Source organism: Eleutherodactylus coqui, chromosome 5 (genome assembly GCF_035609145.1).
Source record: "Eleutherodactylus coqui strain aEleCoq1 chromosome 5, aEleCoq1.hap1, whole genome shotgun sequence".
Taxonomy (NCBI): domain Eukaryota; kingdom Metazoa; phylum Chordata; class Amphibia; order Anura; family Eleutherodactylidae; genus Eleutherodactylus; species Eleutherodactylus coqui.
The window spans coordinates 71,243,553-71,255,569 of NC_089841.1; the positions used below are offsets into that span (position 1 = coordinate 71,243,553).

The 12,017-nt window shown below is 48.3% G+C and overlaps 1 protein-coding gene across 1 annotated transcript; it reads left to right on the forward strand.

Annotated features, from left to right (window-relative positions):
* The first annotated feature begins 1,065 nt into the window (after nt 1-1,065).
* Nucleotides 1,066-11,178, forward strand: LOC136628775 (brain acid soluble protein 1-like). Its single transcript, XM_066604875.1, has 4 exons — nt 1,066-1,519; nt 2,189-2,725; nt 10,370-10,422; nt 11,113-11,178. Exons 1-3 carry the CDS (start codon nt 1,066-1,068, stop codon nt 10,405-10,407), a joined length of 1,029 nt encoding a protein of 342 aa, XP_066460972.1. The 3' UTR covers nt 10,408-10,422; nt 11,113-11,178.
* The last annotated feature ends 839 nt before the right edge of the window (nt 11,179-12,017 follow it).

The following is a 12,017-nucleotide window of genomic DNA, read 5'->3' on the forward strand; positions in this document are numbered from 1 at the left end:
GCCTCCCCGCCCCTCTGCACTATCTGCAATGAAAGGAGGCGGGGTGGGGGTGGGGCTGAGTCCTGATAATTCGCCACGCCCCCACTCCGCTTCTCCCCATTGCAAATAGTGAAGAGGCGCGGAGAGGAGGCAGGGAGGGGGCGGGAGCTCAGTTCCTGCTCCTGGCTCTTCCATCCTCCCCCCTCCCCCTGCACACGAGGACAACGTATATCGGCTCGGCGTGAAAACCGAGCCGATATACTTTTGTGGGAATGCAGCCCACCACATAAGATATGATAGATAATGTGCCCCCATGCAGGACTGGTTGTGGAGGGGAGGTATATTCCTCCTATGTGGAGGAGCAGGAAGAGTCTCACCTGCTGGGGATTAATTCATTCAGAGGGCGGATATATAAGGGGAAGCCAGGAGGGCAGTTATCAGCCTGGAGACTCAGAAAGCCTGTCTGTGGGAGAGCAAGAAGTGTAATTTTTGGGGATGCAGGGAATGAGGTTCTACCGCTGCCCTGGAGAGTTAGAGGCACCACAAGGTATCTTCAATAGAACCTATTAGGTGTGGATCTCTGCTGCGGGAAATGCAGTAAAAATCTGTCTGTAAGCATTAGCTCTAACTGTTTTACACCCAAATCAGTTTTGGTTATGTGAGTACATGTGCTCAAATAAATGGCTTCTATTTCACTTTTTTTGGTCAAATTTAATTACAGTGCCAATTTTTCAAAATGTATTTAGCAACTAACACTATTTTGAAGTGGCTTTGAGGGGCATGGATTTTGATGTGGATTGCATCCTCTGCCTTGCAATCCATTGAGCAGGTTAACTTGTGCTGTGGAATTATTTGCAGTGTGTATGGGACTGCTTGTATTGTTAAATACTGTCTTTTCTGTAGTAGTCTAGTAAGGCATCAATATGCCCTAAAACTGCAGATGACTTGCAGATAAAATGTGCTCTTTGACTGCATTCCTTTCTGACAGAAGGTAACTTTATTTTTTTTTATTTAAAAGCAATGGCCTCTTGCGTAGAAGCTCAGGTTGCAGTTGGCAATACTTCAGTACCTGCAGGTTCACCAGATATGCCTTGTGAGGGAACTCCAGCTCCTGAGACTCTGCCTGCAGATACTGGAGCTTCATCCACTGAGAAGGAGGTTGTATCAGAGGACACTAATGCTCCTACAGAGGACACTAAATCTTCATCTGCTGGAAATGAGGCTCCATCAGAGGCCACTGACACTACAAATGTAGACAATGAGGCTCCATCTGTGGATAAGAAGACTACATCTGCAGAGAATGATGTCCATCCCAAGGGGACAGAGGTTCCATCCACTGAAACTGATGATCCAGCCACAGAGAATGGGGCTCCAAACTCGGTAAATGAGGCTCCATCGGCGGCCGTAAAGGCTTCATTCACAGACAACGATGCCCTATCAGTGGCCGGTGATGCTTCGTCCACAGAGAATCAGATTCCTTCAGGGGCTCCAGTCTCAGAAAACAAGGTTTCATCAATAGAAAGTGCCGTAGAAGCACCCGGTAAGTCTGACATGGGGTGTTGTGACTCCGGACCATGTGCCTTTCATTCTGTGTGTAAACTAAGAAATCCATGAGTGGTTCTGTGGTTTAGTAAAGTAAAAAAAGGCTTTGTACCTGGCTGTGATAGAATGGTGACACTTCTATAATACTTTCCTAGTGTTACATGTAAACAGCAATTCTTCAGCCATTCATTCAGTGGTAGAGTGAATGACCGAATGAGATAATCGTAAATGCATCTGCCTGCATAAACTAGTTGTACGAGTGAACTGTCATTGTATGTTTCTATGAATTTTGGTTTTTTTTGCCTCATGTAAAAGAACCTTAACATAGATGTGAACTGAGCCTTAAATCTACAGTATGAACTGACATGACTTAAATCTATAGCCTGAACTTGCAGTGGATTTCAATTGTAGCATGTATGTGATTTTTTTTTTTTTTTTTTTTTTTTTTTTTTTTTTCTTGACATTTCACCAATACTACTTGTATTGTAAGATGTAGTTCTGCTGTGCAAGACTTTATAGTATTGCATCAACCCTAAAACTGCACGAAACCTTTTTTTATAGAAGATTAACTAGAGAGATAGAGAGATATAATCTCCCTATTGCTGTGGGTGATCTGTTCTGCACATTACTGACATGCCTTGCTGACTTTTTTTTTTTCTTCCCCCAGTAATGGCCTCTTGTTTGGAAGCTCAGGTTGCAGTTGGCAATACTTCAGTACCTGCAGGTTCACCAGATATGCCTTGTGAGGGAACTCCAGCTCCTGAGACTCTGCCAGCAGATACTGGAGCTTCATCCACTGAGAAGGAGGTTGTATCAGAGGACACTAATGCTCCTACAGAGGACACTAAATCTGCATCTGCAGGAAATAAGGCTCCATCAGAGGCAACTGAAAATGCAACTGTAGACCCTGAGGCTCAATCTGGGGACAAGAAGCCTCCAGTTGCAGAGAATGATGCTCTTCCCATGGATAAAAAGCCTCTAGCCGCAGAGAATGATGCACTGTCCATGGAGAATCCAACGCCTTCAGTGGCTCCAGTCTCAGAAAATGGTTCTTCCTCTACTGATTCTGATGCTCTAACAGAGAATGAGGCACAAAAGGCTTCTTCTGCAGAGAAAGCCACCCCATCAGTGTGTACTGAAGCTTTATCCACAGAGAACCAGACTGTGTTGGAAACTGGGGCTCCATCAGTTGTAGAAGCATCTGGTAAGCCTAATAAAAAGGGTTGTGATTCTAGACCATACTCTTTATATAAACTGAACTGTGGTTGACTAGAGTAATACTGGCATTGTATCTGACTGTGATGGAATGGTGACACTGAGTATGCGAACTGCCCAGTGGATGAATCTCCTATAACATGGTGATCACTGGCATAGCTACAGGGGTTGCAATTCCTGAAATGCCTATTTCTGGCCCCTCCATAATTGTCATACATGTCGTCTTTCATGTGGATGCACTGCAAGTTGTCTTGTCTCCTGTGGCAGCTGTGCAATACACAACATGCAAGAGGTTAATGGCTGACAGTGGCTGGGATATGTCTGGGAAAGTAACACGTCTATTTTGTCACGTGATGTTTGCATGCTATAAATACAAGTGATAGTGGATACATGGGAATACGGACTCATCAGATGATTTTTCTTTGCTTTATTCTTATGCTCATACAATCAGGTACATGATACAAACAAGAACACGTTTCAGCGCAATGCCTTGTTCACCTCAATCTATGTTGTATAACTTCCTGATGTATAAGTTAAAAACAATTCTCTAATTACAAACTACCTGCTTCATTAACTCCACCACATTTGGTTCGTTACTAGTTCTCTTCCCTCAGAACATGTTACTTAACCCTTACTAGATTGATCATTATTAGAGATGAGCAAACATACTCGTCCGAGCTTGATACTCGTTCGAGATGCTCGTTACTCGAGACGAGTACCACGCGATGTTCGAGTTACTTTCACTTTCATCTCTGAGACGTTAGCGCGCTTTTCTGGCCAATAGAAAGACAGGGAAGGCATTACAACTTCCCCCTGCGACGTTCAAGCCCTATACCAACCCCCCCCCCCTGCAGTGAGTGGCTGGCGAGATCAGGTGTCACCCGAGTATATAAATTGGGCCGTCCCGCGGCTCGCCACAGATGCATTCAGACATAGTTCAGGGACAGTGCTGCTGGTGCCGGAGCTGCTATAGGGAGAGTGTTAGGAGTATTTTAGGCTTCAAGAACCCCAACGGTCCTTCTTAGGGCCACATCTAACCGTGTGCAGTAGTGTGGAGGCTGCTTTTTGCAGTGTTGCACATTTTTTTTTTTTTTTTTGTATATCGGCTGTGCAGAGCATTGCGCCCTGCAGTAATTATACATAGTCCATGGACAGACATATATTTATTGAAAATAGGCAGTGGGCCTTTCCAAAAACATTTGGGAAAAAAAATCTATTTGGGCTGCCTGTGACTGTCCTCAGTGTACTGGGTCTGTGCTGGGTGTAGTTGTCCTCCTAATTCATACGCAGCCAGCTAAGTGTTAGAGCAGGCTTGCGCAAAATTCTTTCCTGGCTCTGCTGTGCGTTCCGTAAGCGAAGTCAGCCTCCAACCACAGGCCAATAAGCGGCACATTTAATTACAGCGTTCTGTTTCTGCATTACTGGTAATGCACCATGCTGAGGGGTAGGGGTAGGCCTAGAGGACGTGGACGCCCAAGTCAGGGTGTGGGCACAGGCCGAGCTCCTGATCCAGGTGTATCGCAGCCAACTGCTGCGGGATTAGGAGAGAAGCATTCATCTCACAATTAATGGGTCCACGCGGTAGACCTTTATTAGAAAATGAGCAGGTCCTGTCGTGGATGGCAGAAAGTGCATCCAGCAATCTATCACCCAGAGTTCTGCGCCGTCCACTGCTGCAACTCTGAATCCTCTGGCTGCTGCTCCTCCTTCCTCCCAGCCTCCTCACTCCATTACAATGACACATTCTGAGGAGCAGGCAGACTCCCAGGAACTGTTCCCAGGCCCCTGCCCAGAATTGTCAGCAATGGTTCCTTTCCCACCAGAGGAGTTTATCGTGACTGATGCCCAACCATTGGAAAGTTCCCGGGGGATGAGGCTGGGGACTTCCGGCAACTGTCTCAAGACCTTTCAGTGGGTGAGGAGGACGATGACTGAGACACAGTTGTCTATCGCTCAGGTAGTAGTAATTGGAGTAAGTCCGAGGGAGGAGCGCACAGAGGATTCAGAGGAAGAGCAGCAGGACGATGAGGTGACTGACCCCACCTGGTTTGCTACGCCTACTGAGGACAGGTCTTCAGAGGGGGAGGCAAGGGCAGCAGCAGGGAAAGTTGCAAGAGGCAGTGCGGTGGCCAGGGGTAGAGGCAGAGCCAGACCGAATAATCCACCAAGTGTTTCCCAAAGCGCCCCCTCGCGCCATGCCACCCTGCAGAGGCCGAGGTGCTCAAAGGTCTGGCAGTTTTTTTCACAGAGTGCAGACGATCAGCCGGGGAGCCACCACCACCAGCATGTGCAGACATATGATGGCCAAGCACCCCACAAGGTGGGATGAAGGCCGTTCACCGCCTCCGGTTTGCACTGCTGCCTCTCCCCCTGTGCCCCAACCTGCCACTGAGATCCAACCCCCCCCCCCCCCCCCCCTCTCAGGGCACAGGCACTACCGCCTCCTGGCCTGCACCCACACCCTCACCTCCGCTGTCCTCTGCCACATCCACCAATGACTGTCAGCGCACCGTCCAGGCGTCGCTAGCGCAAGTGTTGGAGCGCAAGTACGCCGCCACGCACCCGCACGCTTAAGCGTTTAACGTGCACATAGCCAAATTTATCAGCCTGGAGATGCTGCCGTATAGGGTTGTGGAAACGGAGGCTTTCAAAAGTATGATGGCAGCGGCCCCGCGCTACTTAGTTCCCAATCGCCACTACTCTTCCCGATGTGCCGTCCCAGCCCTGCACGACCACGTCTCCCGCAACATTGTACGCGCCCTCACCAACGCGCTTACTGCCAAGGTCCACTTAACAGACACGTGGACAAGCACAGGCAGGCAGGGCCACTATATCTCCCTGACGGCACATTGGGTGAATTTAGTGGAGGCTGGGACAGTCAGAGCCTGGGACCGCTCACGTCCTACCCACCCCCAGAATTGCGGGCCCCAGCTCGGTGGTGGTATCTGCGGCGGTGTATGCTTCCTCCACTAAAGCCGCCTCCAACGCAACCTCTGTCTCGCAATCAAGATGTGTCAGCAGCAGCACGTCGCCAGCAGTCGGTGTCGCGCGGCGTGGCAGCACAGTGGTGGGCAAGCGTCAGCAGGCCGTGCTGAAACTACTCAGCTTAGGAGAGAAGAGGCACACGGCCCACGAACTGCTGCAGGGTCTGACAGAGCAGAACGACCGCTGGCTTGCGCCGCTGAGCCTCCAACCGGGCATGGTCGTGTGTGACAACGGCCGTAAGCTGGTGGCGGCTCTGCAGCTCGGCAGCCTCACGCACGTGCCATGCCTGGCCCACATCTTTAATTTGGTGGTTCAGCGCTTTCTGAAAAGCTACCCACTCTTGTCAGACCTGCTTGGAAAGGTGCGCCGGCTCTGCGCACATTTCCGCAAGTCCCACACGGACGCTGCCACCCTGCGCACCCTGCAACATCGGTTTAGTCTGCCAGTGCACCGACTGCTGTGCGACGTGCCCACACGGTGGAACTCTACGCTCCACATGTTGGCCAGGCTCTATGAGCAGCGTAGAGCTATAGTGGAATACCAACTCCAACATGGGCGGCGCAGTGGGAGTCAGCCTCCTCAATTCTTTACAGAAGAGTGGGCCTGGTTGGCAGACATCTGCCAGGTCCTTGGAAACTTTGAGGAGTCTACCCAGATGGTGAGTGGCGATGCTGCAATCATTAGCGTCACCATTCCTCTGCTATGCCTTTTGAAAAGTTCCCTGCAAAGCATAAAGGCAGCCGCTTTGCGCTCGGAAACAGAGCCGGGGGAAGACAGTATGTCGCTGGATAGTCAGAGCACCCTCCTGTCTATATCTCAGCGCGTTGAGGAGGGGAAGAGACAGCTTGGCCCACTGCTGAGGGTACCCATGCTGCTTGCCTGTCATCCTTTCAGCGTGTATGGCCTGAGGAGGAGGATCCTGAAAGTGATCTTCCTAGTGAGGACAGCCATGTGTTGCGTACAGGTACCCTGGCACACATGGCTGACTTCATGTTAGGATGCCTTTCTCGTGACCCTCGCGTTACACGCATTCTGGCCACTACGGATACACACTGCTCGACCCACGGTATAAGGAGAACCTTTCCACTCATACCCGAAGAGGAAAGGGGTTCGAGAGTGATGCTATACCACAGGACCCTGGCGGACAAACTGATGGTAAAATTCCCATCCGACAGCACTAGTGGCCGAAGGCGCAGTTCCGAGGGCCAGGTAGCAGGGGAGGCGCAGAGATCAGGCAGCATGCACAGGCAGGGCAACACTCTAAGGCCTTTGACAGCTTTCTGGCTCCCCAGCAAGACTGTGTCACCGCTCCCCAGTCAAGGCTGAGTCGGCGGGAGCACTGTAAAAGGATGGTGAGGGAGTATGTAGCCGATCGCACGACCGTCCTCTGTGACGCCTCTGCCCCCTACAACTACTGGGTGTTGAAGCTGGACACGTGGCCTGAACTCGCGCTGTATGCCCTGGAGGTGCTTGCTTGTCCTGCGGCTAGCGTCTTGTCAGAGAGGGTGTTTAGTGCGGCTGGGGGAATCCTCACAGATAAGCGTACCCGCCTGTCAACCAACATTGCCGACAGGCTTACAAATGAAGATGAACAAAGCCTGGATTTCACCAGACTTCTCTTCTCCACCAGCGGACAGCAGCGATACCTAAACAATACGTAGGCTGCACCCGCAGATGGAAGCATTGTTCTCTATCACCATCAAAAACGTGGACCTTTTAGCTTCATCAATCTGTGTATAATCATCTTCCTCCTGCTCCTGAAACCTGATGTAATCACGCCGAACGGGCAATTTTTCTTAGGCCCACAAGGCTCAGTCATATAATTTTTGTAAACAATTTTTATACGTTTCAATGCTCATTAAAGCGTTGAAACTTTCACCTGAACAAATTTTTATTTTAACTGGGCTGCCTCCAGGCCTAGCTACAAATTAAGCCACATTAACCAAAGCGACTAATGGGTTTCACCTGCCCTCTTGGTTGGGCATGGGCAATTTTTCTGACGTACATTAGTACTGTTGGTACACCAATTTTTTGGGGCCCTCGCCTACAGTGTAATCCAATTAATTTTTTGCCCACCTGCATTACAGCTGACGTTACATCAGCTGTGCTGGCCACTGCAATGGGATATATTTATGTACCGCCGGTGGGTTCCAGGGAGCCACCCATGCAGTCGGTCCACACGGAGTTGGAACTACATGTGTCCACTTCTAAAGAACCCCAGTCTGACTGGGGCATGTAGTTTGGGCCGAAGCCCACCTGCATTTAATCTGACGTTAACTCTGCTGTCCAGGACACTGCAATGGGATACATTCATGTACAGCGGGTGGGTTCCAGGGAGCCACCCATGCTGTGGGTGCACACGGAATTCCCATTGCGGAGTTGGGGATTCCCAGTTGTACCTGCCTGTGACTAGTTATAAAAAACCGCAGTCTGACTGGGGCATGCAGACACCTTGACAGAATTAATAGTGTGTGGCACATAGGTTCCCCATTGCTATGCCCATGTGTGCAGCTCCTGATGGAGGTGGCACAGGATTATTTCTCATTGCTTCTGTACAGCATTGTGGGCTATCGCCCCACCCCTTTTAAAGAGGGTCACTGCCTAGCCGTGCCAACCCTCTGAAGTGTATGCCTGCCGTTCCTCCTCATTGCAGATGCACTTATAAATAGCCATGAGTGTGGCGTGGCATGAGGGCAGCTGAAGGCTGCGCAGGGACAATTTGGTGTGCGCTGTGGACACTGGGTCGTGCGGGGGGGGGGGGGGGGGGGGGTTGGGCAGCATGTAACCCAGGAGAAGTGGCAGCGGAGTGTCATGCAGGCAGTGATTGTGCTTTGTTGGAGGTAGTGTGGTGCTTAGCTAAGGTATGCATTGCTGATGAGGGCTTTTCAGAAGTAAAAACTGTTGGGGGGGGGGGGGGGCACTCTTGCCGCTATTGTGGCTTAATAGTGGGACCTGGGAACTTGAGATGCAGCCGAACATGTAGCCCCTCGCCTGTCCTATCCGTTGCTGTGTCGTTCCCATCACTTTCTTGAATTGCCCAGATTTTCACAAATGGAAACCTTAGCGAGCATCGGTGATACACAAAAATGCTCGGGTCGCCCATTGACTTCAATGGGGTTCGTTACTCGAAACGAACCCTCGAGCATCGTGATAATTTCGTCCCGAGTAACGAGCACCCGAGCATTTTGGTGCTCGCTCATCTCTAATCATTATATATTAATCATAGGACCCTTGCGGCAGTTATAAATCTTCCATTAATATATTGTTTTGCACCAAAAATCCTACATAATATAGTATATATTCATCAATAGTTTACACCTAAAACCATCTCAAGATTTCACTTTGTTCTCCATATTGAAACTTTCATAATACATGAGTTTCTCACTCACATTATGTTATGATTTCCTTACAGCCAACTTTTATCTGAAAAAATCTATTAATAATTTGCTTTTTTTTTTTTTTTGAATTTCTGCTTACCGCAATAGTCATAGAAAAAGCATAAGGGTTAAATGTAATGGAAATCCTCAATTTTCCTTGCAACAATCTTGAGTTTTCCTAGTCTGACTCGTTGTTTATACTGCCAGAGAATCAACAGTGTGAAGAAACGTTATCGTGCATCATACAGTCCACTACACTTCTGGTAACCTCTGATCCAGCGTTGCCTGGAAGAGGGCTAGTGGTGCCTTGGCCAGGTTCTGTGCATCCCTCCAGGGAGGTGTCTGGTAGAGCCACCATGACAAGTGACATATCTTCCCCTGCCAGTTCCTCAGTGTGGGCCTTGTGTCTCAGTCAAACTTCAAGTTGCCAGGCTCGGTCACCTAACACTACTGCATGACAGCCTGCCTCCTTGTCTGTCTGAAGCATGGTTTCAGTGCTAGAGACACAGAGGTTGTGCTCTGATGCTGTGGGGTTAGGTTACTAAGCTTTTGTGAGGAAACTTGATTTCCTATCACTGCGCTCAGTCGCCTAACCCTGCAGCAACTGACGTGTCCAGTGTTCATACTGTAGATGGAGAGGAGTCTTGCTCTAACTCTTCCAGGTTGGATGACTGAGCATGGTGACATAAAGTTCATGCTTGCAGCAACACCAGGTAGCCAGAGAATCTACTAAGATATGGGGCCACTTTCAAAGGCACTATTAAGTTGACAGCTTTTCTTTAGTTTTTGACCTTCTAGATGGACTGGACATGACTATTACCCTAGTACATTAAGGGTCAAGGTAGCAGCACTGGCTTTTCAGGTTTCTGAAAGCAGCAAATGGATTAAAGCCTAGATTCTCACTTCTATTTCCATCTTGGAATTTAAACTGGGTCCCCTTAAAGCCAAAGCTTCATCTACTCTTGGCCCCTTTACATTCTAGCCCAACTAGAGCCTTAACACATCTCTGCCCCCCCCCCCCCCCCCGAGAACAAAGTTGTCAAATTAGACTCTAATTCCCTCCCACTGTAATAACCCAAAAAAGACAGTGTAGTTTCCACTCTTTGTTTGGACAGTTCTCCAATACACTGACACTACAAGCCATTGCAGGGGTGCTCTTAAAACTTTTTTTTTTTTTTTGCCCTACTCCAGATGGGACAGGAAATGTTGCATGGTTCTGTCATGGTAACTTCCAGGAAACAAAATTACCAGTGAGTAATTCTTTTTTGTAGGACCTGTCAGAGATCCAGTGAAAGAACCCAGGTGGTGACAGATCATTGAGAAGGTAATGGCTTACCAGTAATCACAGGATGGCTTTGGTGTATTCATTTGCGTGTGTCAAAATGTCACCTTCTCTTGGAACAGTAGGAAGCTCCTGCTGGGGCAAATCCCAGAAAATGCTATGGGTTGTGCTCTAGAACCGTCATTTTATTTTTTACTCTTCCCTCTTAATAGCAGTGAAGACCCCCAACAAACTGATATGCTGCAGATTTTAAATCCAAAAAGCAGGTGACTGTATGCTGCAGATGGTATCTGTGGGGTGTAGCTGGGATTTCTTAATATCCTACATGTCTGTACTGTAAAATACTACAAATTTTCAACAGCAGCATTTCTGCGATGTGAACATGCTCTTAAGGATTACTCTAGTTAAAACGTTTTATGTCCTGAACGGTTGGTACATAACAAGGGATTTAAGTTGGCACAATCTAGAGCCTCTTACAGCAAATATAGAGCACTATGTCACAGGATACCATATGGAAGTTGTAAGCCTGCCTGTATCAGATCTTGCATTTAAGCTAGAGGCGGCCTAACAGGGCACTAGAGCTTCCATTCAAGGGGGCAGTTTTTGCTCTGATATTGTAATCACTTATATCAAAGCTACAATTGCATAGAGAAAGTTCTGCGCCAACTCCTTCCAGGTGTTTGTTTTGTTTTGTTTTTTTTGACTGAGCATATAACTTCTCTAATATTCCAGGTTCTTCTCCGGGTGACTCCATCAAAGCTGGAAGGGAGTTAGTGAAGTCTACTGTGGATCCTCCAGGGTTTGGTTTCTGATAAGGGAGGAAGGAGTCCCTTTCTGGATGATGTGAGGATGTCCCTGACAAGCCGTCCTCCTGAATAATGGTCTTGTTCCATGGAGTCGTCTCAGCAGTTCAGGCTTCTTTACTGTCCTTCTCCAGGACTCTCATTCTTTGGGTGCTAGAAGAGATGCATGTCTTTTCTACTAGAAGGATTTGAAATAAAACTTTGACATCTCAGAATTTCTTTGTCAATTTGAAGTCCACAATTTGGTTGTCTGGTTGCAGGAACCATATTGAATAAAGCCACTGGTTAAAGGAACCTGTTGCCTCAGAACAGCACCATAAACTAAGCTAGGGCTCATGACCGTGTATTAAGCGTGAATGGAGTGAATGGAGTCAATGAAGGGTAACAGACCTTCATTGATGCATGCACATATAGATACTGCGTATCGATGCACATGAGAAATATACCGCTGCATGCTCTAGTTCTGTTTGCCACACAGCGTGAGCCCTATACATTTGTATAGGCTGCATAAGAAACTCTGTACATATGCAGTACATTGTCTTGTGCATCTCTGCTCTGAACCTTTAAAATTAATCTCTCCATGTCTGTGTCATAAGGGGCCATGTGCAATACACCCAAGGTCTATACATCGTCCCTGCCGGCAGACCCGTGTTACCTGACACAAATGGAAAGGGATGGGTATAACAATTGCTTTCCAGTCCCCAGAACAGCAGTTACTTAGTTTATGGTTCTCTTCTGAGATGACAAGTTTCCTTTTAGGGTACACTGATATGCAATGGAAAAATTCCCATCAAAAGCTGCAGCATTGGTTTGGGTCTGCTGTCGGCAGATTAC